Raw genomic sequence first — 25,133 nt, 5'->3', positions numbered from 1 at the left:
GGCACAGAGAACCCCTCTCAAAATCAATAAAAATAGGTCAACACCCCGACATTTAATAGTAAAACTTACGAGTCTCACAGACAAAGAGAAAATCTTGAAAGCAGCTCGGAAGAAGAGATATGTAACCTACAATGGTAGAAACATTAGACTGGCAACAGACCTATCCACAGAGACCTGGCAGGCCAGAAAGGACTGGCATGGTATCTTCAGAGCACTTAACGAGAAAAATATGCAGCCAAGAACACTATCTCCAGCTAGGCTGTCATTGAAAATAGAAGGAGAGATAAAAAGCTTCCAGGACAAACAAAAACTAAAGGAATTTGCAAACACAAAACCAGTCCTCCAAGAAATATTGAAAGGGGTCCTCTAAGCAAAGAGAGAGCCTAAAAGCAGCATAGACCAGAAAGGAACACAGACAATATACAGTAACAGTCACCTTACAGGCAATACAATGGCACTGAATTCATATCTTTCAATAGTCACCCTGAATGTAGATGGGCTAAATGCTCCAATCAAAAGACACAGGCTATCAGATTGGATTAAAAAACAAGACCCATCGATATGCTGTCTCCAAGAGACTCATTTTAGACCCAAAGACACCCCCACATTAAAAGTGAGGGGTGGAAAACCATTTACCATGCTAATGGACACCAAAAGAAAGCTGGGGTGGGAATCCTTATATCAGACAAATTAGATTTTAAACCAAAGACTGTAATAGGAGATAAGGAAGGACACTACATCCTACTTAAAGGGTCTATCCAACAAGAAGATCTAACAATTGTAAATATCTATGCCCCTAACATGGAAGCAGCCAATTATATAAGGCAATTAATAACAAAAGCAAAGAAACACATTGACAATACAATAATAGTGGGGGACTTTACACCCCCCTGACTGAAATGGACAGATCTAAGCAAAAGATCAACAAGGAAATAAAGACTTTAAATGACACATTGGACCAAATGGACTTCACAGACATATTCAGAACATTCCATCCCAAAGCAACAGAATACACATTCTTCTCTAGTGCACATGGAACATTCTCCAGAATAGATCACATCCTAGGTCACAAATCAGGTCTCAACCGCTACCAAAACACTGGGATTATTTCCTCCCTATTTTCAGACCACAATGCTTTGAAACTAGAACTCAATCACAAGAGGAAAGTCGGAAAGAACTCAAATACATGGAGGCTAAAGAGCATCCTACTAAAGAATGAATGGGTCAACCAGGAAATTAAAGAAGAATTAAAGAAATTCATGGAAACCAATGAAAATGAAAACACAACTGTTCAAAATCTTTGGGATGCAGCAAAGGAAGTCCTAAGAGGAAAGTATATAGCAATACAAGCCTTTCTCAAGAAACAAGAAAGGTCTCAAATGCACGACCTAACCCTACACCTAAAGGAGCTGGAGAAAAAACAGCAAATAAAGCCTAAACCCAGCAGGAGAAGAGAAATAATAAAGATCAGAGCAGAAATCAATGAAATAGAAACCAAAAGAACAGTAGAACCGATCCACGAAACTAGGAGCTGGTTCTTTGAAAGAATTAACAAGATTGATAAACCCCTGGCCAGACTTATCCAAAAGAAAAGAGAAATGACCCAGATCAACAAAATCATGAATGAAAGAGGAGAGATCACCACCAACACCAAAGAAATACAAACAATTATAAGAACATATTATGAGCAACTCTATGCCAGCAAATTAGATAACCTGGAAGAAATGGGTGCATTCCTAGAGATGTATCAACTACCAAAATTGAACCAGGAAGAAACAGAAAACCTGAACAGACCCATAACCACTAAGGAAATTGAGGCAGTCATCAAAAATCTCCCAACAAACCAAAGCCCAGGGCCAGATGGCTTCCCAGGGGAAGTCTACCAAACATTTAAAGAAAAATTAATTCTTATTCTCCTGAAACTGTTCCAAAAAATAGAAATGGAAGGAAAACTTCCAAACTCATTTTATAAGGCCACCATTACCTTGATCCCAAAACCAGACAAAGACCCCATCAAAAAGGAGAATTACAGACCAATATCCTTGATGAACATGGATGCAAAAATTCTCACCAAAATACTAGCCAATAGGATCCAACAGTACATTAAAAGGATTATTCACCATGACCAAGTGGGATTTATCCCTGGTCTGCAAGGTTGGTTCAACATCCACAAATCAATCAATGTGATACAATATATTAACAAAAGAAAGAACAAGAATCATATGATCCTCTCAATAGATGCAGAAAAAGCATTTGACAGAGGACAGCATCCTTTCTTGATCAAAACTCTTCAGAGTATAGGGATAGAGGGTACATACCTCAATATCATAAAAGCCATCTATGAAAAACCTACTGCGAATATCATTCTCAATGGGGAAAAACTGAGAGCTTTCCCTCGAAGGTCAGGAACGCGGCAGGGATGTCCACTATCACCACTGCTATTAAACACAGTATTAGAAGTCCTAGCCACAGCAATCAGACAACAAAAAGAAATCAAAGGCATCCAAATTGGCAAGGAGGAAGTCAAACTCTCACTCTTTGCAGATGATATGATACTTTATGTGGAAAACCCAAAACCTCAAAACTGCTAGAACTCATACAGGAATTCAGTAAAGTGGCAGGATATAAAATCAATGCACAGAAATCAGTGGCATTCCTATACACCAACAACAAGACAGAAGAGAGACAAATCAAGGAGTCGATCCCATTTACAATTGCACCCAAAAGCATAAGATACCTAGGAATAAATCTAACCAAAGAGGCAAAGTATCTGTACTCAGAAAAGTATAAAATACTCATGAAAGAAATTGAGGAAGACACAAAGAAATGGAAAACATTCCATGCTCATGGATTGGAAGAACAAACATTGTGAAGATGTCAATGCTACCTAGAGCAATCTACACATTCAATGCAATCCCCATCAAAATACCATCCACTTTTTTCAAAGAAATGGAACAAATAATCCTAAAATCTTTATGGAACCAAAAAAGACCCTGAATAGCCAGAGGAATGTTGAAAAAGAAAAGCAAAGCTGGCGGCATCACAATTCTGGACTTCCGGCTCTATTACAAAGCTGTCATCATGAAGACAGTATGGTACTGGCACAAAAACAGACACACAGATCAATGGAACAGAATAGAGAGCCCAGAAATGGACCTTCAACTCTATGGCCAACTAATCTTTGACAAAGCAGGAAAGAATGTCCAATGGAAAAGACAGTCTCTTCAACAAATGGTGTTGGGAAAATTGGACAGCCACATGCAGAAGAATGAAACTGGACCATTTCTTTACACCACACACAGAAATAGACTCCAAATGGTTGAAAGACCAAATGTGAGATAGGAGTCCATCAAAATCCTAAAGGAGAACACAGGCAGCAACCTCTTCAACTTCAGCCGCAGCAACTTCTTCCTAGAAACATCACCAAAGGCAAGGGAAGCAAGGGCAAAAATGAACTATTGGGATTTCATCAAGATAAAAAGCTTTTGCATAGCAAAAGAAACAGTCCACAAAACCAAAAGACAACCGACAGAATGGGAGAAAATATTTGCAAATGACATATCAGATAAAGGACTAGTATCCAAAATCTATAAAGAACTTATCAAACAAATAATCCAATCAAGAAATGGGCAGAAGACATGAACAGACATTTTTCCAAAGAAGACATCCAAATGGCCAACAGACACATAAAAAAGTGCTCAACATCGCTTGGCATCAGGGAAATCCAAATCAAAACCTCCATGAGATACCACCTCACACCAGTCAGAATGGCTAAAATTAACAAGTCAGGAAACCACAGATATTGGTGGGGATGCGGAGAAAGGGGAACCCTCCTACACTGCTGGTGGGAATGCAAGCTGGTGCAACCCCTCTGGAAAACAGTATGGAGGTTCCTCAAAAAGTTGAAAATAGAGCTACCATACGATCCAGCACTTGCACTACTGGGTATTTACCCCAAAGATACAAATGTAGGGATCCGAAGGGGTACGTGCACCCCAATGTTTATAGCAGCAATGTCCACAATAGCCAAACTGTGGAAAGAGCCAAGATGTCCATCAACAGATGAATGGATAGAGAAGATGTGGTCTATATACACAATGGAATATTATGCAGCCATCAAAAGGAATGAGATTTTGCCATTTGCAACGTGGATGGAACTGGAGGGTGTTATGCTGAGTGACATAAGTCAATCAGAGAAAGACATGTATCCTATGACCTCACTGATATGAGGAATTCTTACTCTCATGTAACAAACTGAGCGTTGCTGGAGTGGTGGGGGGGTGGGAGGGATGGGGTGGCTGGGTGATAGACACTGGGGAGGTTATGTGCTATGGTGAGCGCTATGAATTGTGGAAGACTGTTGAATCATAGATCTGTACCTCTGAAACAAATAATGCAATATATGTTAAGGAAAAAAAAAGAAGATAGCTGGAGGGGAAGAATGAAGGGGGGTAAATTGGAGGGGGAGATGAACCATGAGAGACGATGGACTCTGAGATACAAACTGAGAGTTCTAGAGGGGAGAGGGGTGGGGGATGGGTTAGCCTGGTGATGGTATTAAAGAGGGCACGTTTTGCGTGGAGCACTGGGTGTTATGCACAAACAATGAATCATGGAACACTACATCAAAACCTGTGATGTAATAATGTATGGTGATTAACATAACAATAAAAAATTTAAAGGAAAAAGAAGTAGAATATATAGACAGTTTTTAAAAACTAAATGAGCATTATGAAGGAAGGTGTAATCCGGATGTATGTGTGGTTTCTAAACAGGGCAAAGGAACAAATGATGTTAAGTGTCGCTCATTAGAGATATTTGCCAAGGTAAGGGAGATCTCAAGAGGATACGGTTTCAGCAGTGGATGACTAATATCTCACTGACAAATGGGCCTGGGGTCTTTATGAGAGGCTGGAAATAAAGGCACAGGTTTGTAAATCATGATGGTGCACAAGGTAGTTGCAATAAGACTGTTTGGGGATGGGGAGGAATAAGATTGTTCACCTAAAATATCGTGAGAGGCTTCAACTAATTCTATTTCCTTCTAAACAGTATTTTAAAATAAGGGGTTAAAAGGAAAATTATACTATAGAGAACAAACAAATGGTTACCAGAGGGTAGGTGAGTGGAGGGATGGGTAAAATTGGTAAAGGGAATTAAGAGTACACTTATCTTGATGAACACTGAGAAACAGAATTGTTGAACCACTATACTGTAAACCTGAAGCTAATATAACACTGTATGTTAACTATATTGGAATTAAAATTCTTAAAAAAGGCGAGTTACAGATTATAAAACTACTAGAAGACCATAAACTACTTACTTTACACAAATGCCAAGAATTAGTTAATATGCAAGGACAGATAATTTATTGAATGGTACATTCATATTCTGAAAATGTTAATGTAGTCTTAAAAGGGACTGTTTACTGAACTGAATTCTATAAACATTTACTGAGTTCCTACTCTGTGTAAAGCACTATAATTGGAGCTAGGCAATCAAGACTATAAATATAAACAACACTGGTGTTGACAATACAGTTGGAGAGAACCACACACAGATAAATAAACTATAACAATAGTCAGACTATAAATTCTATCATGGAAGTAGCCAAGTTTTAATTATTCAGTATTGATGGTAACTTTTACTTTTTTGCCATTGTTAGGTTGTCACTTCACTACCTGTAAAATATTTGAAGATTTAGGTCAGGAATAAGAAAAGCTTAAATTCTGCTACTTTTCTTATTTGTTTCAAGATTTTATTCTTAAGTAATCTCTATACCACCCAACATGAGGCTCAAACTTACAACCCGAGCCAAGATCAAGAGTCACATGCTCTACTGACTAAGTCAGCCAAGTGCCCCTCTGCTACTTCTCAAAAACCTAAGGAAAAAGCGTGATCGAGAAGGGTACTGAAAGTAGAAGTCGAAATACATTTGGGAATTATGCATTACAAGTGACATGCTATCACTCATTCTCCTCCCCAACTACAAAGGAGGATAACATTAATCCTATCTACATCTGAATGAACCCATTAGCTTCTCAGAGAGAAAACAATACCTCATGGTTTCCCCAATCTTGGGGAACAATCTCATTACTAGAAGTCTTTTTTTTTTTTTTTAAGATTTCTTTTATTTATTTGAAGGAAAGAGAGAGAGGAAGAAAGCACACAAGCTCTATTAGTGGGGTGGGGGAAGGGAGGCAGAGGGAGAGGATCTCAAGCAGACTCCACACTGAGTGTGCAGCCCAATGCAGGGCTGGATCTCATGACCCTGAGATCATGACCTGAGCTGAAATCAAGAGTCAGACGTTTAACCAACTGAGCTACCCAGGTGCCCCCTCATACTAGAAGTCTTATGATAAATAAGAGAAAACAGCTGGCTCAATGAACATCTATCAACAATTGTAAAAACTTAAACACTCTTCTGAAGAGGGCAAGTTAATAACATCAACCCTTTAAGATTTTATATATATAAATATATAGAAAGATTTTATATATAAAGATGTCATATTATATCACATTATATCATAGCATATACATTGCAGATTACCACTCCTATCAATAAGCACTACTGTATTTCTAAAATATTAAAGATCAAAAAATTGCTGACACTTAATACATGTTACATCAAGACTGTCAATTGTCCACTTGAGATAACATCCTGACAATATAATCCCTAAGGAATGTTAATACAAAAACTGTAAATCAGAATTTATTTGGTTGATTTTAACAAAAGTGTATCACCTTACAAACCACTTAGGTATTTTAAAAAAGATTTCTATCACAGTATTCAGAAGGTCAACCCTCCATAGTTTTGAAAACTGATAAGGCAAACGCCAAGGAATATTAGATATTCCTTGATATTAGATCTTATTTTCTGTTTTAATCTCATCAAGTATTATTGCCACATCACTTCTATCATATTTGGGTGACCCGATGTAAGATCTCAAGATTTACATGTTTTCTTGACAGAAAGAAAAAAGAAAAAGAAAGGAAGAAAGGGAAGGAGGGGAAAAGGGAAGGAGGGGGGGGGGGAAGGTTTCAGAATTAGGGAACAAGTTTCTCTTTTCATGACAATACAAAATTATATAGATCTTAAAATACTTTGTCCATTATTCCCTGCAGGCAAGTGATTAAAGCAAAAGTAATTTTCCTAATTAGATGCTTTAAAGATTTTTAATCTAGTTATGTTGTTTATAAAAATAACACTTTCTCCAAACAAAATTTAAAAGCTATAAATCTGTTTCTAATACTAAATACCTTGGAATACTTACAGCCTTATATCTAATCATTTACTGGTTGTGGCAGGGGTGGGGGGAATTACAGAGATTAGAACCAAAAGTAGTATAATTAAAAATTTATTATAAATGGTCCAGCCACTCTGGAAAAAACAGTATGCTGGTTCTTCTTCCTCAATTTATTAAACATATGTGCCATATAATCCAGCAATTCCACTTCTGGATATATATCCTAAAGAATTGAACACAGGAACTCAAACATATATTTGTACATCAGTATTCCCAGGGCATTACTCACAACAGCAAAAAGGTGCAAAGGACCCAAATATCCATAGATGGATAAACAGATAAATAAAATGTGGTCATATCCATACAACGGAATATTATTCAGCCTCGAAAAAGAATGAGCTACTGATACAGGCTACAACATGGATGGACCTGGGAAACATTATGCTAAATGAAATAATCCAGACACAAAAAAACAGACAAACGCTGTAGGAGTCCACTTATATGAAGTACCTAGAGTAGCCAAATTCATAGAGACAAAGTAGAATGGTGATTGCCAGGAGCTAGAAGGGACTAGGGAGTTAATGTTTAATTGGTACAGTTTCAGTTTGGGAAGATGGAAAAGTTCTGAAGGATAGTAGGGATGGCTGCAACAATATAAACGTACTTAATGTAAGTGAACTGTATATTTTAAAAAGGTTAAAATGCAAAATTTGTTATGCATATTTTACCACAATAAAAAAATTATTATAAGCATTTTTTATTGCTAAATGTAAAATCAATCACTTTAGCATTTGACAAGCTTTTCACTACTACATTAAGGTTCCATGGTTTTTGACTAACCTGAAAACTCCAGCCCATTTCTTAAGAAGTGTTTCATTGTATTGATCTCTTATTTCAAATAAAAGGTCAAAAAGTCGGTTCACTGGAAAACCATAACCCTAAAACAAACACAACAAAAGCAGATAAACAAGTCAAATAAGTAAATATATTCATTAGAGAAATGCTGGAAATACTGAAGAACTGTTTGAAAGTGATCACTATATCAAATTGTATGTCATTCCAACAGCATGAAAAGAAGATATCCTTTTGACTTTCTACCAGGTTGCACTAAGTAAGAAAGTCTACGGTTTTATGGAACTGGAGTAATTTTTCCATTTCTTCTCTCTGTTTTCAGTCTGGATTGCATTGTTAACCTTAAAAAGTATTAGAAGTCAAAACTGAAGAAAAAGTAAAGGGTTAGTGAGCTACATAATGGGGTCCTGGAAGGTGATCCCTAAAGAGGATAAAAGAAAAGGGAATATTTTGTCTGAAACACGCTGGCTTCCTTTTGCACCTTCAGTTTAAGATGGACTGCACTATTTAGGGAAAATAGACACCTTCTCATCAAACATACCCTCTCCAAAACTTTATTCCTTTCCAACTCCAAAGTCATTGAAATTTTACCCATTTCAGGAACAAAAATTTCTGCTGCATCACAGAGTTGTCCCTTTTCCCTTCAGGGTTTCCCTCTTCTTTATTTTTTATCTTACTCCTGCAGGAACTGCTCCATGGACTATCTCTTCACTATTGTCTTTAACTTCCACTAGTTCCTTTCTTTTGGCTAAATAAATATGCTAATTACTTCCCATCCTTAAACCAAGAAAAGTAAGAAAAAATAAAAAAGCCCTTCCTGGATTTGCTGTGCCCTGCCAGATGCTTCCTTTTGTTACTCTCTTCACAGCCAAACCTACTACAATCTAACTGCCACTCCTATTCCTTTAAAACTGCTCTCAACAATGTCACAGATTATCTCCTAAATATGAAAGTCAATGATCTCTCACTCTGCATTACCTCTCTTGACACTTGTCTGCTTTGAATTCTGTAACACCACTCTCTCTCTTTGTTCTCTTATCTATGAACAGTCGTCCTTCCAGTTTCCCTTTTTCTTCTATCTCCATCCTTAGACTTTTCTTCTAGGTCTCTAGCAAAATCTGAAGTCTACTGATTTCAAACACTATTTTCTCTGATTATCCTGAATCTACATCTCTAGTTATACCTCTGGAAGTTCCAAATATTTAATTCCAACACCTGTTAGACATCTCCAGTCAGTCTGCCAACAAGCATGCTAAAGTTAACTTATCTCTTCCCTTTTCAACTAGACAAAGTGCTTTTCCTGTTTCCTATCTATGCTAATAGTTCAACCATCAATTCAATTTATCAGGAAAGAAACTTGAAAAACATCTAAATGACTCACACACAAACATATCTAATCATTCACCAAAGTCTTTTGATTTTACCTCCTTCACAAATCTCAAATCTATCATTCTTCTCCATCACTTACTTTTTTCCAGAAGTATTCCCAGTGCCACTGCTTTATTTCGGTCCTTCACAACTCTTGCCTAGACTGAAGTTCCAACCATCTGTCTCTTTCAACTCAATCTATTGCTAAGACTCTCCAAATTATCATTTAAAGTACAAATATGATCATGCCATTCCACTGGTTAAAAACTACCAAAGACTTACTAAAGTCCCACAAGTCTTGCCATAATTTGGGTCAAAGTACCTTGTCAGTTTCATTACCACTCTTTGCCCTTCTTTGCTCACACCCATCTACTAAAGTTTCTATTACAATCAAGCTGCTTGACCAATCTCATGCTCACCATACTATCCCTCCATCTATAGTTTACACATCTATTTTATTTTCTCTGCCATTCATGCCTTTATTGATATGTACCTGCTGAACTCATCTTTTAATTTCCAACTCACATTTCAACTTTTTATACAGACTTTCCCAACTCCTGGAATCAAAGGTAGACATTCCATCTTCTGCGAGCTCAGAGCTTGTTAATATACTGCTATATTAATATGTCTTATATATCTTATTTGTTTACAACTAAACCGTAAATTTCTTGAAGGATTTTTATATACCACTGTCTTACTGATTTTTGTCTCTATCGTTTTACACATCATCTAGCTTACGTGTGTGTGTGTGTGTGTGTGTGTGTATACACACACAGTGTTACAGTATAAGTACATGGTGGGTGCTCAAAAACTGTCAGTGAATGAATCATAAATGTTTACTTCTGATTTACTTAATAAGCAATAAACAGAACTATAATATGCTGGAGTTACTTGTTAATGTTATTGTTTAGTCAGCTTTAAGTAATAAAATGAAATATGAGAAGAAATTTTTCCTTAGGGCGGCAAAGTGCCAACTTTAAAAACTAAGTATCATTCAATATTTTTTAATTTTTATGAAAAGACCCTCCCCAATTCTTCAATTAAAAAAAGGTATAACTGGGGCGCCTGGGTGGCTCAGTCGTTAAGCGTCTGCCTTCGGCTCAGGTCATGATCCCGGAGTCCTGGGATCGAGCCCCGCATCGGGCTCCCTGCTCAGTGGGGAGCCTGCTTCTCCCTCTCCCACTCCCCTGCTTGTGTTCCCTCTCTCGCTGTGTCTCTCCCTGTAAAATAAATAAATTAAAAATCTTAAAAAAAAAAAAAAAGGTATAACTTAAGGGGCGCCTGGGTCACTCGGTCAGTTAAGCATCCCAACTCTTAATTTTGGCTCAGGTCGTGATCTCAGGGTCGTCGGGCTCCACGCTGGGCATGGAGCCTGCTGGAGATTCTCTCTCCCTCTGCCCCTCCCCACCTCTGTCTAAAAAGAAAAAAAAAAAGTGTAACTTAAAAAGTCAGCATTTACTAATTATGTATAAGACTCACCTAATACTCAGCCTGTCAATTTTCAGTGGAATGAAAATACTGCAGGATTGCTGAATAAGTAATAAGGACTGGTTTGTCTTCCTCAGTCTTACTTCAGCAGTAAGATTAGAAAGGTATACTTACAAGGGTTTATACATCCATTAGTGTGACTTTCTAAAGCCTCCATTACCTGAATATTGTCTATTACTCTTCTCCGATTCTCTAGAGATCCTTGGAACCACAGCACATATTCTACATTCAGTTGTACTCAAAGTGCCAGTTCAGAACAGTTTGTTATGGTTTACAAAGAGATAAGGAGCTTGTACCAGAATATAAATCAATGAGGCTAACCTACATCGAGAAAATCTTGCTACAAAATAAATGCCAGTTGAGCTAAAATTTGTACTTAGTGATGTAGTTGATTTACATTCTCACAAAAGCTCCTTTTTGCTATGGATCCATAACAGTTTGTGGACTAGTAACTATTTCCAGACCAGTGAGTGGTATCCACTCCGTGCTTTGAGTAGTAATAGTTTTAGTCATTAAGGATAGCAAAACTCCCTCAAGTTACTTAGAGATAGGCCTAAAAAAATTAAGGTAGTCTCTGATAAAACTTACCAAAAGTTTTTTTGCAGAGAAATAAGTATTACCGATACATTTGTCACAAAATTTATGAAAACAAAAAAATCCACATTATCCCAGTGTTACAGTATAAGGCAGAGAAATTAATAAAGATATAAGAATAAAATAATTTACTAAAGGAGTATGTGGAATCTTTTTAGGCTTAAGAATAAAGTAGACAACTATTATTCTAGGATGAAAAGATTCTTGTGATGAAGCAAATAGTCTGAATTAGCATTTCCCAAAGCATATTATATGAAGCTCTAGATCTGTAAGACGTCATATGGAGGAAAAAAAGATTCAAGGGTCAAATTTATTGGGAAAATGCTGCATAAGCACCTTTCTTTTGGAATCATATGGTATAAATTTGCTCTGAGAAAGGCTTTTAGTGAAGAAATCTGTTTTACTTCACTTATTTCCCAAATGTTTTAGAACACAGAACTCTTTTTAAAGTAACATCTATTATCACACTTTGGAAAATGCTAATCTGTATTTCACGAAATGTTCTTCCAACCATAAAAATCCCAGAAGTTTAAACATGAAAACAAAATGCAATCAATTCCATGATCAAGAAAAAGGGACAAGCTTAAAACTTTGATAGTGAAAATCACAAAGACATGGGGTTTCGAGACAATTCAATTTTAATCTTATCTAATCTTATTTTTTTTTAAAGATTTTATTTATTTATTTGAGAGAGAGAGAATGAGAGATAGAGAGCACGAGAGGGAAGAGGGTCAGAGGGAGAAGCAGACTCCCCGCTGAGCAGGGAGCCTGATGCGGGACTCGATCCCGGGACTCCAGGATCATGACCTAAGCCAAAGGCAGCCGCTTAACCGACTGAGCCACCCAGGCGCCCATTATCTAATCTTATTTTTAAAAAGAAAAAAAAAAGACACAAAGAAGTAAAGTGATTTGCTCACAGTCATAGTACACCTGAAATTAGGAAGGAAATGAGTGAATACAGCTTTCAAACTGTACGTTTTCATATTTGTTATCACACTTAAAACTCAAAACAATCCCAAAAACTAATAATAAACCCATTTTCACCAATGAGGATCTAAAACTTAGAAAACTCGTAACATACAATTAGTCAGTAGCAGAGGTGGACTACAAACTCAGGGTCTTGTGTGACTCCCAGAGCCTAATGCTCCTTGTCCTAAGGCAGAACTTGTATCTTCTCATTTCTAGTTCAGAGTTTTTTCCACTATACCATGCCACTTTTTTTTAACTACAAAAATATTTTATCTAGACAAACAAAAATTTTATTCTAACTGAATGACCAGTAAGATGGTAATATTTCCTGAACTCTGTCCAAGCTTCATAATCAGGAAGCAGGGGAGAATGACAAGTCTTGGGTAATAGGGAATACCAATATATAAGCAAACATTTGGTTACTACTTACTACCATCAATCCATAATAAACTAAACAAGCATGTTCTATATTTTGTATATCTTTAAGTGGTCAAAATAGCCATTAAATGAATGTTAGATTATCACCCACCTGCAAAGTATCTGCAAATATTACAATGAGATTCTTCAGCTCCAGAACAAGATCAGGATCAGTACAATAAGACTGGGGGAGAGGAGGTGGAGGGATGGAAATACAAACAAAGAAACAAATACAAACCACAGTCATTTGGTTAAAAACATTTATAAAACCTGAAAATGTTTCCTTTAGTATACCAGACTTATAATAAATTTAAAATCTTGGTCATTAGTTAGATCCATTGCTGGTTTCCTCTATTCAGTAAAAATTCTTAGGGAAAGGCCATAACATAATGTACTTTTAGTATCTGAAAAGAAATTTCCCTGAAATTTGCACACACTAACCTTTGGTCAAAGCGGTGATGCTTATATTTCTAAAAGTCCCTAGATTTTAAGGAACTACTTACATTTAAAGTGAAAAATGGTTTATATATAGACCACATATTTTTACTTTTCTACTATTTTTTACTCTCTTATAAAAGAGACATATTACTTTTCCAATATAAGAATGAAAATTGAAGTATTTTCTTTTTTTTTTAGATTATTTATTTATTTATTTGACAGAGAGAGAATGAGAGATAGAGAGCACGAGAGGTATTAGGGTCAGAGGGAGAAGCAGACTCCCTGCTGAGCAGGGAGCCCGATGTGGGACTCGATCCCGGGACGCCAGGATCATGACCTGAGCTGAAGGCAGTCGCTTAACCAACTGAGCCACGCAGGCGCCCCGAAAATTGAAGTATTTTCTTATTAATTCACCAAAAGAAACTAATTAGTTTCAAAGGGGTAGTGAAACTCACTCTGTCCCTTTAACAGCATTTAATAAGATTTTTAGTGTGATATGTTGCATTTAATACCTTATGACTCTGTATTTGATGTCATATAATTAACAGGAAGCATACTATAATTTTACATATTCAGAGCTGGTCTGAATGTAAACCATGATAAAACATATTGTTCTTTATTAATATGTTAGAAAAAGTTATACTTCATTGGACAAATACTATATAAAGAATCTACAATCCTATAAATAAAAATGTAGTATATTTAAAATCTAAATACTATATATAAACTAATAACCCTTTAAAATATTTTCAATCTCTATTCCCAATAATAAAATTATAAATAATAATTACAAAATTTTAAGTATGGGGAGATTTTACTGAAGGTAAACTACTAAAATTATCTTAAGAAAAAGTCTATAATAAGCAATTAATTTAAACAGTCTTTATAAATAACACTAACATATTACTTCCACAAAAGGTGAATTATGCAAAATATTTGAACATTTTACTTTCATAAAAAAAAACTCTCAATACATAAAGGTTCATTATTTCAAAAGAGTTCAAATTTTGACAATTGCATATTTTTAAGAAATCTGTAATTGTATTCCTGCAAACAAATTATAAACATCGAAGAACAAGTTCAATTGAGTTTTAATGGTGGAGTTTATTTTGGAAACAAAGAATTTGGGATGATAATTAAAAACCCTTTCTTCACGGTGCTTTTCAGTGATCTAATGAAGAGGTCAGTTGAGACTAATGAGACCAGCTTAATTCTTCATTTTCTATAATGCTGGACTAAAAGTGCCTTGGGAAGCCCCAGACAGTTGCAAAATTACAGCCCAGTATTACCAAACAAAAGCTTAACATTACTACCTCCAAATCTGAGCTGTTACCAAAAAATGCAGAATGATGGAGGTGTGGTTTTCTTCTGACATTATACATTTCAGAAGTTCTTGAAGTAACTGAATTAAAAATTTAGTAACATAATTTGTCTGACTTACTGAATGAGCTCTAAGGACAGCAATTATCTTTGAGAGGGCCATGTTCCAAAGTTCATCAGTGTATGCCCTGGTTACTAATCCTTGGGTCACATGTAAAATGTGATCTTCCACCACAAAGAACCTAAAAACAGTAATTACCAACATAACGTGTTAAAAAAAAATTAAAACCCAAACAGAAAACAAGCAGTTCTGACATTTAACATAATGTAAAAGTAAGTTATTTCCGTATTAGATACATACCCTACAATTTGAGTGAAATATCTTCTATAGCCATCAACTGTTTCATGCTTCAAATGAAAAATAAAAATCAATTTAAACCAATAAATACTGGTAACGTAAAAGTAAGTCCAAGTCACTACAACATTTATTAACAAATATATAAAGAGTCTACTATAGACTGCACACATTTTTAAAGCACCAGAGATACACTACTAAAAACCACAAAGTCCTTACCCTCATGGAACTTACATTCAAAAGGAGACAGACAATAAACAAGTTAAAAAGTAAAAATGATTTCAGAACCCTCTTCTCAGCAAGCTAGTTCAAGCCACCATAATTTCTTACTTGTGCTATTACATCATTCTCCTACCCAGTCTCCCTGGCTTTCAGGCTTGCTCCCTGCAGTCTACTCTCCAGATAGCTGTCAGAATGATACTTTTCAAAGAGTAATCAGATCATTGTATCTTCTGCTAAAAACCTTCGAATGACTTTATATCTGATTCATAATAAAAGTCAAACTCCTTAAAAATGATCCATAATTGCCTGTTAATAATTTTAACAAAAGGCATACAACAGGAAAATATCTGATTATTTGAATTTCATTCTTAGAAGTTTATTACATGAAATATTTCATTATTTTAATTAAGTTCAAAGGGTTGTATTTTGCATATTTCATAAATGCCATCAAAATTTTCAAACATCTGGGGTTTTTTCAGGCTGTGGGAAAACAAATGTTTTTACCTCTTAGCTTTAAAATACTATGATCAGAGAGGAGTTTACATGACACCAGATGTTTGACATTTCTTGATACTTGCTTTATAACATGTATATAGTCACATTTTATAATGTGCTATGTGTGCTTGAAAAGATGTTTCTACAGTTGATGAAACAGACTTCTACATGGTTCATTAGATCAAGTCTAATAAGCATGGTGTATTCTTACTGATATTCTATTTGGTTTATTAGATACTGAGACATGCTTAAAAATCCACTATGGATTTTCTACTTATCCTTTTAGTTGTGGCAATCTGGCATTACACATTTTTGAGTCAATGTTATCAAGTGTTTATAGGTTTCAATTATCATTTTTTATCAACTCTAAGACATGAATATTTTATTTTTTATCATTCTAGATCTTTTTATATTATATGAAAGTATATACTCTGTTTCTACTCTTTTACTGGTTACTCCAGAAATTACATTAAGCATACTTAAGTAATCAAACTCTAAAATCAATCAATATTTTTACTCTTCTGGACAATTCAGAAAATTGTAGCATAGTTTCATTTCATTAACTCCCACCTCATGTTTATGCTTTTGTTGTTGTGTATTTTAATTCTATCTTGTTTTAAAGTCCATTATATTTTAACATTATTTTCTACAGTTGACACAGATTCACCCACATATTTATACTTTCTTTGCTATTCATTCCTTCTAGCATCTCATAACTTCCATTTGGCATCACTTTCCTTTTGCCTGAAGTAGATTCTTTAGAATTTCCTTAGTAAGGGTGCCTTACTAGCCAACTCTCCTCTTCTTTGTCTGAAAATGTCTATCTTTGCCTTTGTTTTGCTGGATATAGAATCCTAGGTTAACAGTTATTTTCCTTTAGCATTTAAAATATTCCATTGTTTTCATTTCTCATGAGCAAAAACCTAGGTGCAAGACTGCTGTGTTGTATGATAAGTGTATGCTTAACATTATAACAAACTGCCAAACAATTTTCCAAAGTGGCAGCATAATTTTTATACCACCAGAAGTGTATGAGAGTTCCAGTGCTTCACATCTCATCAGCACTTGCTATTATCAGTCTTTAATTTTAGCCATTCTAGTAGGTACATAGTGGTATCTCACTGTGGCTTTAATTTGCATTTCTCTGATGAAAAATGATATTGAACATCTTTTTGTGTGCTTATTTTTCATCTGTGTATCTAGTAAAATGCCCACCTGGATCTTTTATCCATTAGTTTGTCTTTAATTATCTAGTTACACAAATTCTTTATATATTCTGAATACAAGCCCTTTGTTAGATACGTGAGTTTTGTAAGTATTTTCTCCCCATCTGTGTCTTGTCTTTTCACTTTCTTGACAATGCCTTTATGGGTTTTTGTTTTTGTTTTTATTTTTTTAAAGATTTTGTTTATTTATTACAGAGAGAGAGCACAGGAGGGGTGAGGGTCAGAGGGAGAAGGAGACTCCCAGCTGAGCAGGCAGTCCGATGCCAGACTCGATCCTAGGACTCTGGGATCATGACCTGAGCCAAAGGCAGATGCTCAATTGACTGAGCCACCCAGGCACCCCTGACAATGCCTTTTGAAGAGTAGTTTTTCATTTTGATGTTCAATTTATCAATTTCTTTCTCTTATGGTTCATGCTTTATGTATCTCACCTAAGAAAATACTGCCTAACCCAAGGTCACAAAAACCTTTGTTTTTTCTAAAAGTTTTAAATTTTAGCTCTTGCATTTAGGTCCATGATCCATTTCTTGAATTGCTGAGGTAAAAGTCAATACTCATTTTTTTTTTGCATATGGATAATTTAATTATCTTGTGGTCAAAAGACATACTTTCTGTGATTTCAAGTCTTTTATACTTGTTGAGATTTATTTTATAGCCCAGAATATGATCTATCTTGATAAACCTTCTACATGCATTTGAAAGGCATATGCATTCTGCTGGTTGGGGTGGAATATTCAATAAATGTCAATTAGCTCAAGTTAGCGGATACTATTTTTCAGGTCTTCTATTTTCTATCTTTGTGTTCTGCAGTTTCACTGTAAGGTCTCCCAGAGTGTATTTCTTTTTATTTAACCTATTTGGGATTCCTTGGGTTTGACTCTCTAAGTTTCTATTTCCCGTCCATACTGGAAAATTCTCAGCCATTATGCCCACAAATACTCCTCTGTCCAACTTTTCTATCCTCTCTTTCTGTAATTCCAACTAGATATGTTAGACTTCCTCTCTTTTCTGTATTTTTATCCTCTTGTCTCTCTGAGGCTCTCTAGATAATTTCTCCAGATCAACTAGGAGAATTCACCAATTGCTAAACCTATTCATAAAACTTTTAATTTTGATTAAATTAAATTAAATCTTTAATTTCTATGTATTCTACTTGATTTTTCTTCATTTTGGTCATTACAGTTTTTTGTTCCCTATTTATATCAGCAAGCTTGTCTTTTATTTCTTTAAATATATTAAACAGTTATTATATTAAATGGCTAATAATTCAAATACTGAAAGTCTCTTGAGATTTATTTCTATTGCCAATATTTTTAATGATTTGCACTTGTTTGATAATTATTTTTTACTGTGATTTGCTTATTTTCCTTGAAACTATGACATGAAAGTTCAGAGATCTGCATTTGCTTCTATTAGGCGATATCAGCATGGAATAACTTTAAACTGAATTTCCAACTTGAGATTTTTTTTTTTTGACTATCCAAACAGAATGCATTTGGGTTGCAAATATATGTGAGAAACGGCTTGTTATGTGTTCTCAGAGATCTTCTTCCCCTCGTTACTGCAGCACCAACATTTAAGATAGGCAATTTCCCTACAGCATTTAGCAGAAAGAACAGAGAGATTTTGTTAGATTTTTTTTTTTATATAACATTGTGTCCATTTATTTATTTATTTATTTATTTATTTTAAGTAATCTCTATATCCAACCAGGGGCTCAAACTCATGACTCCAAGATCAAGAGTTGCATGCTCTCCTGACTGAGCCAGCTAGGTGCCAAGAGATATTTTTGATCTCTAGGTAATCCTAATAATGAGGCTCTAATTCTTTGGAGTCTCCGCTTTCTAAGGGAGACAAACTCTTATCAGCTACTTCAGGTGGCTCTGGGCTTAGGCTGCTGTATTCCCATGTCCTGAAAATTCATGCTTTCCCGTTCAGCAGATGCCCCTAAGATAAAAGGCACAATCAGTACTTCATTAAACTTATCTGGATTTCTTTTTTTAAAAAGATTTTATTTATTTATTTAACAGAGAGAGAGCGCACAAGCAGAGTGAGTGGCAGGCAGAGGGAGAGGAAGAAGCAGGCTCCCCACAGAGCAGGGAGCCCAATGCAGGGCTCAATCCCAGAACCCTGGGATCATGACCCGATTCAAAGGCAGACACTTAACTGAATGAGCCACCCTGACACCCCAAACCTATCTGGATTTCTGCCTTCATTTAAGTTTTCCTGTTTTGTTTTACAGTTGGATATACTGAGGTATAAGTTACATACAATAAAACTCACTTTTTCATGCACTGTTTCTACAAGTTTTCACAAACACATCTAGTCACATAATTATCACCATAACCGACATATAGAGAAATTCCATATTCACTTAATTTTTGTCCTGACTATATACTTTTCTATCAAATCCTCAGTGCATTGGGCACCTGGGTGGCTCAGTCGTTAAGCTTCTGCCTTCGGCTCTGGTCATGTCCTGGGATCGAGTCCCACATCAGGCTCCCTGCTCAGCAGGAAGCCTGCTTCTCCCTCTCCCACTCCCCCTGCTTGTGTTCCCTCTCTCACTCTCTCTCTGTCAAATAAATAAATAAAATCTTTAAAAAAAAAATCCTCAGTGCATTTAAAAATAATTTTAAAATTTTAAAAATGTTTTATCCAGCATGTTTGTTTTTTCACTAGAACAATTAATCAAAGTACATAGTCCACTATATTGTCAGAAATGAATTATCACTCCCTGATACTTTATATATCTACTTGTTTATCTCTTTATTTATTCACTGCCTATTTTATTTGTTTACTATCTATCTTCCCTAATAGAATGTAAGCTCATGAAAGAAGGAACTTACCTGTTTTGTTCATTGCTGTACCCTTAGCACCTAAACCAATTACTGGAAATGGTAGGTGTTCAATAAGTATTTGTTGTTGAATGAATAGTGATACATGCTCTGAAGAAATTAAAGCAGGGTAAGAGGCAAAAAGTGACAACACAACCAATACAAAATTTTCACATATTTACCATATTTGACTGGGGTTGCAATACAAGTCTTGCTTGTTTCTTTCTTTGTTTTCGGTAATAATTTTCAAATGTTTCTTCATCACCCTAAAGTAAAATCAGCAGAGTAATGAAACACACACACTGCAGAACAGATAACTTTTTTTTTTGAGATTTATTTATTTGATAGAGTGAGAAAGCATGAGTGGGGGGAGGAGCAGAGAGAGTGGGAGAGAGAGACTCTCCAGCAGACTCCCCACTGAGCAGGGAGCATGATGCAGGACTTGATCTCACAACCCTGAGACCATGACCTGAGCCAAAATTAAGAGTCAGACACTTAACCAACTGAGCACCCAGGCACCCAAACAGATAACTTCTTTACCCCTAAGCGTCATTTTAAGTCTTCTAACAAATGGAATATAAACACTGAAATGGCTTTTGTGTATTTCAATGGAAACTGCATCATTTATATCATATCCTCCCAGGTTATCAGATTCTAGTTCTATTCATTGTCTCTGAGCTATTTTGCATTTTTTTCTGTTTAGGTAACTGATAAATAGGTAAATAGTATTTTGTCTGGTAATGATTTTAATTGATTTCCTCCTCTCTCTAAAAAAAAATAGTTTTGCCTTCATTTGCAATTCCTCTCAACATTCCTTTACTCCATATAATTTTTCCTGTTATTTGATCTTTTCTGTGAACTGATTATAACATCTCTTTGGTTCTCTCATATGGAAGTAATACAAAAATTATTTTGTGCAAATAAAACAAAAATACTGAAATGGTATTTCATTCTGAATGTCAAGAATAAGTTTTTGGCTTTATAGTTCAAAAACAGTAACTTTGTTATCATGACAATTATGAACACCAACTGTAAATTCAAGGAATTTTACAGTTGCCCAACTTATCACTAAGGTTTTACAGATTTCTGACCGACCAACTCAAAATATGGCTGTCAGTAAGAGAACCAAATAAAGAAAATAGCTGTCAAGCATAAATGTCTGAACATGTTATATAAGACCCTACATGATCTGGCATCTTCATCTCCTGCCTCATCTCAGTATATTCAATATACCATTTTCTTTTTATTTCCAGGCTTTTGTACAAATTATTCTTGAAATGTGCTTCCCAGTTCTCTTTCTCTATATGACTTTCATTTACCTTTCAGGACTCACTATAGATGTCACTTCCTTTAGAAGCCTTCCTCAACTTCTTGAGGCTTGTTATTGTCTGTGTTATCCCATAGTAACCTGCATATCCATATCACTGCACTTATCACACTATGCTGTAACTTCTTAATTAGTAGTCTATCATACCACTGTCTAATAGCACTTTCTGTGATGATGAACATTTTCTATATCTGCACTGTCTTATATGATAGCCACTAGATGGATGTGGCTACTGAGCACTTGAAATGTGGCTAACAGTAAGTATTGAGAACCTGAATTTTAGTTTTCTTTAATTTTAATTAATTTAAATTTAAATAGTTGTGGGGGCGCTTGGGTGGCTCAGTTGGTTAAGCGTCTGCCTTTGGTTCAGGTCATGATCCCAGGGTCCTGGGATCGAGTCCTGCATCGGGCTCCCTGCTCCGTGGGGAGCCTGCTTCTCCCTCTGCCTCTCTCTCTGTCTCTCATGAATGAATAAAAAAATCTTTAAAAAAAATTTTTTTAAACTAGTAGTTACTATATTGGACAACAGAGATCTATCTGTACCACTCTAAGTCTGTTAGAACATGGTCCTGTCCAACTAGCTCTCCACTGTATCCGGATCACTTAGCACAGTGTTTGGCACATGGAAGGCAATCAATTACTATTTGTTGAATGAATGAATGAACAAGTAAATGAATGACTATATACCCATTTCTTCTGTCTTCCTCTCTGTTTAAAAGGAGAATCCATCCAGAGTGAGAAGAAAAGGCTGGGAACCCATTCCCCTTCTCAAGGCTCCAAAAGAGAATCCAAGAGGAAAAAAGTCAAAACTCATACTTTCACTGAAAAAAAAATTTTCTGATAACTTTCTTTAATATTTAAGTAGTTATAAAAAATGACTTCTCTTAATGCCATAAAAAATAAACTCACAATGCAGAAAATGTTTACCTCGGTATCCCTTAGGGAAATTCTTCCAGTATTTTTATACTCATTTAAAAGAATTTTTAAAAAACTATGGTCCCCCTCACACAGTTTTATTTTGGTAACTAAATTTTTTTCACTATGAGTTTAAATAATGTAAAGGATATAATTTCAAGTATATTATAAATAAAACTACTACATCCTCCTTTAAACATACCCAATGGTTACCTACAATCATTTAAAAAACATATGAACACACTCTTCTTTCACATTTAGAAAGTTTATAGTTTTCCTTTTTTTTTTTTTTTTTTTAAGTAGGCTCTGTTCCCAGCATGGAGCCCAATGTGAGGCTTGAACTCACAAGCCTGAGATCAAGACCTGAGCTGAGATAAGAGTTGGATGCGTAACCAACTAAGCCACCCAGGTACCCCTCCTTTTACTTTCTTTTTTTTTTTAATTTTTAAAGATTTATTTATTTGAGAGAGACTGAGAAAGCACAAGCGGGAGGAGGGGGAGAGGGAGAAGCAGACTCCCTGCTGAGCAGAGAGCCCAATGTGGGGCTTGATCCAAGTACCCTGGATCATGACCTAAGCCAAAGGCAGATCCTTAACTGACTGAGGCACCCACGTGCCCCTCCTTTTTCTTTTTTAACTTATATTGCAGATTACCACTCTTACAGGTTTTTTTTCAAATTTAATGTGTTATTTTCTTAATACTATATTTATTTTTTTAAGTAAACTCTATCCCATATTGTAGGGCTCAAACTCATGACCTCAAGATAAGAGTCACATGCTCTATGGACTGAGCCAGCCAGGTGCCCTTCTAATACTATATTTTCTAATATAATATGTTTTTATTTTGATTTTATCTCTGAGGCCATAAAGCTTTAGGCGTTAAGGTAGTTTTCTCCTTCTAGGTTGAATTATCATTACAATTAGCACATAATTGATCAATATAATCTAAGTATTATATTATGTTATAGATAATTAATATAACCAAAAGTAAATTTTTATTGGAAATGAATCTCTTAATATGATGAATGGGGCTTTTTTGGGAACTAACAACATATTTTTTATTTTTATTTAATTCCTTATTTTGTAAGACTTTATTTATTTGAGGGAGAGACAGAAAGAGCACAAGCAGGAGGAGGGGCAGAGGAAGAGGGACAAGCAGACTCCCCACTGAGCAAGGAGCCCAACTAAGGGCTTGATCCCAGGACCCCAAGATCGTGATTTGAGTGAAAGTCACACTTAACAGAATGAGCCACCAGGCATCTCAGCAACATACTTTTTAGTTAAAAACTCTGAGCTGCAAACTTAGTGTACTTAATTTACCAATAAATGCCCACCCTAAAACCTAATTAGCAAACCCAGTCCTTACAATCAAACAATTAAGTCAATTGTATTTACTATCCCTCAGGAAGAGTCTGACTTCATGTTTCAATTCAAATAAACATGTTAATATGCATTGTGGAATATTATGAAAACCACTGAGAAATAAATTAAAAAATTATGAAAGTCATTAAGATTAAGATTATTTAAATCCAACATGATTGTTTTATCCATTATGTATCTTAAAAACAAGGTAATAAATCACTTCTCATTACTTAAATGCTGTTTCTCATTACTTAATTTATAATAATGCAGACAGAATTCTAAGTTATTTGCAAAAAGAGGAGTATGATAAAAAATACAATATGCCTTTAGTAAATAATATGTGGACATATATAAAACTTTGGTATTAAATTTTGGAAATAAGAAAATAAAGCCAAGTATAAAAGTCAGGAATAACACATGAATTTTGTTAGAGATGGTGATCATGCTAGAAATTAATCAGTCTGACAGCCACCTTTTATTTTATTTTAACATGAAGTCAAAAATATCACACATGTAACTGGACTTCCACTTGTGACACAATTTGGCAAAACGGCTTTTAACAGTTTTTCTGAATCACAACTTATATGAAAGAAGGGGTTAGTCAATGTAATTTCAAAATTTTGGGAGCCTCAGAATACTCCAGTTATGTTTAAAAGATTCTATTTCATTAATTCATATTATTTTGGATGTTTAAAGGTTTCTCTTTACAGAAAATGATACATCGTAGGGATGAGTATTAAGATTAGCCAAAAGCACTGTTTATATTTAAACACATAGGACACAGTTTTGTGTTCAAATATTCCTATGTTCTCACTTCTGTACTCTCATTGTACTCCCTCTTAAAAGCACTATATTCATTGTCAACAGCTGGGGAACAAAAGGGGTAAGGACCTTAAATGAAAATTGTCATTACTCCCACCTATGTCGTTACTACCCACCATGTATCAGAACTAAGAATATCCCACCACAGAACAAAATATAGTGTTTCTAACATGGTTTATCCTTTTCTGCACAAGAAAAGAAAGAAACCCTTATGTGTACAGTCCCTTAATTAATCATTAAAGGAGACTTCTCCTTTATTTGGCATCTTGGAAGTTTTTACACATCAAGAATGCACAATGGTAGTAGCAGTGAAGGATCAATACAACGGGTATCAGTGAGGGATAGGTATTTCTTTTATGAAGTAAGTATGGTAGCCTCCAAGATGGCCCCAAAGATCTCTTGTGTAGTCCCATCCCATGTTCTACCAGCGTTGATCTATGTGAACAGTAGGATGTAGCAGAAGTAAAGGTGGGGCGCCTGAGTGGCTTATTCGGTTAAGTGCCTGACTCTTGGTTTCGGCTCAGGTCACGATCTCAGAGTTGTGAGATCGAGCCCTGCACTGGCCTCTGCGCTCAGTGGGGAGTCTGCTTCTCTCCCTCTCCCTCTGCCCCTCTCCCCATTCATGCTCTCTCTCTAATAAAATAAATAAAATTCAAAAAAAAAGTAAAGGTATGTCACTTTTGATATTAGATTATAAAGGACATTATGGCTTCCATATCAGCCTCCCTCCGATCACTCATTCTAGGGAAGCCAGCTGCCATGTCATGAAGATTGTCACTCAGCTTTGTGGACAGCCCATGTGGCAAGGAACTGAGGCCTTCTGCCAACAGTCATAACAGAAGCAAATCCCCCAGGCCCTGTCAAGCTTCAGATGATGAGAGCC

At 35.6% G+C, this 25,133-nt stretch overlaps 1 protein-coding gene across 3 annotated transcripts in view; it reads right to left on the bottom strand.

Moving 5' to 3' along the window:
* The window catches only part of EXOC6 (exocyst complex component 6), a 240,815-nt gene that overhangs the window by 127,194 nt on the left and 88,488 nt on the right, over window positions 1-25,133 (bottom strand). For all 3 annotated transcript variants that reach the window (XM_027595848.1, XM_027595850.1, XM_027595849.2), the window contains exons 9-13: window positions 20,008-20,091; window positions 15,055-15,101; window positions 14,815-14,935; window positions 13,048-13,119; window positions 8,088-8,185 (exon numbers count right to left, since the gene is read on the bottom strand). In XM_027595848.1, the coding sequence (XP_027451649.1) occupies window positions 8,088-8,185; window positions 13,048-13,119; window positions 14,815-14,935; window positions 15,055-15,101; window positions 20,008-20,091 (422 nt within the window). The remainder of the gene's footprint in view (window positions 1-8,087; window positions 8,186-13,047; window positions 13,120-14,814; window positions 14,936-15,054; window positions 15,102-20,007; window positions 20,092-25,133) is intronic.

This window comes from Zalophus californianus, chromosome 15 (assembly GCF_009762305.2).
Source record: "Zalophus californianus isolate mZalCal1 chromosome 15, mZalCal1.pri.v2, whole genome shotgun sequence".
Classification (NCBI taxonomy): Eukaryota; Metazoa; Chordata; class Mammalia; order Carnivora; family Otariidae; genus Zalophus; species Zalophus californianus.
This window is presented reverse-complemented; position numbering and strand designations above follow the sequence as displayed.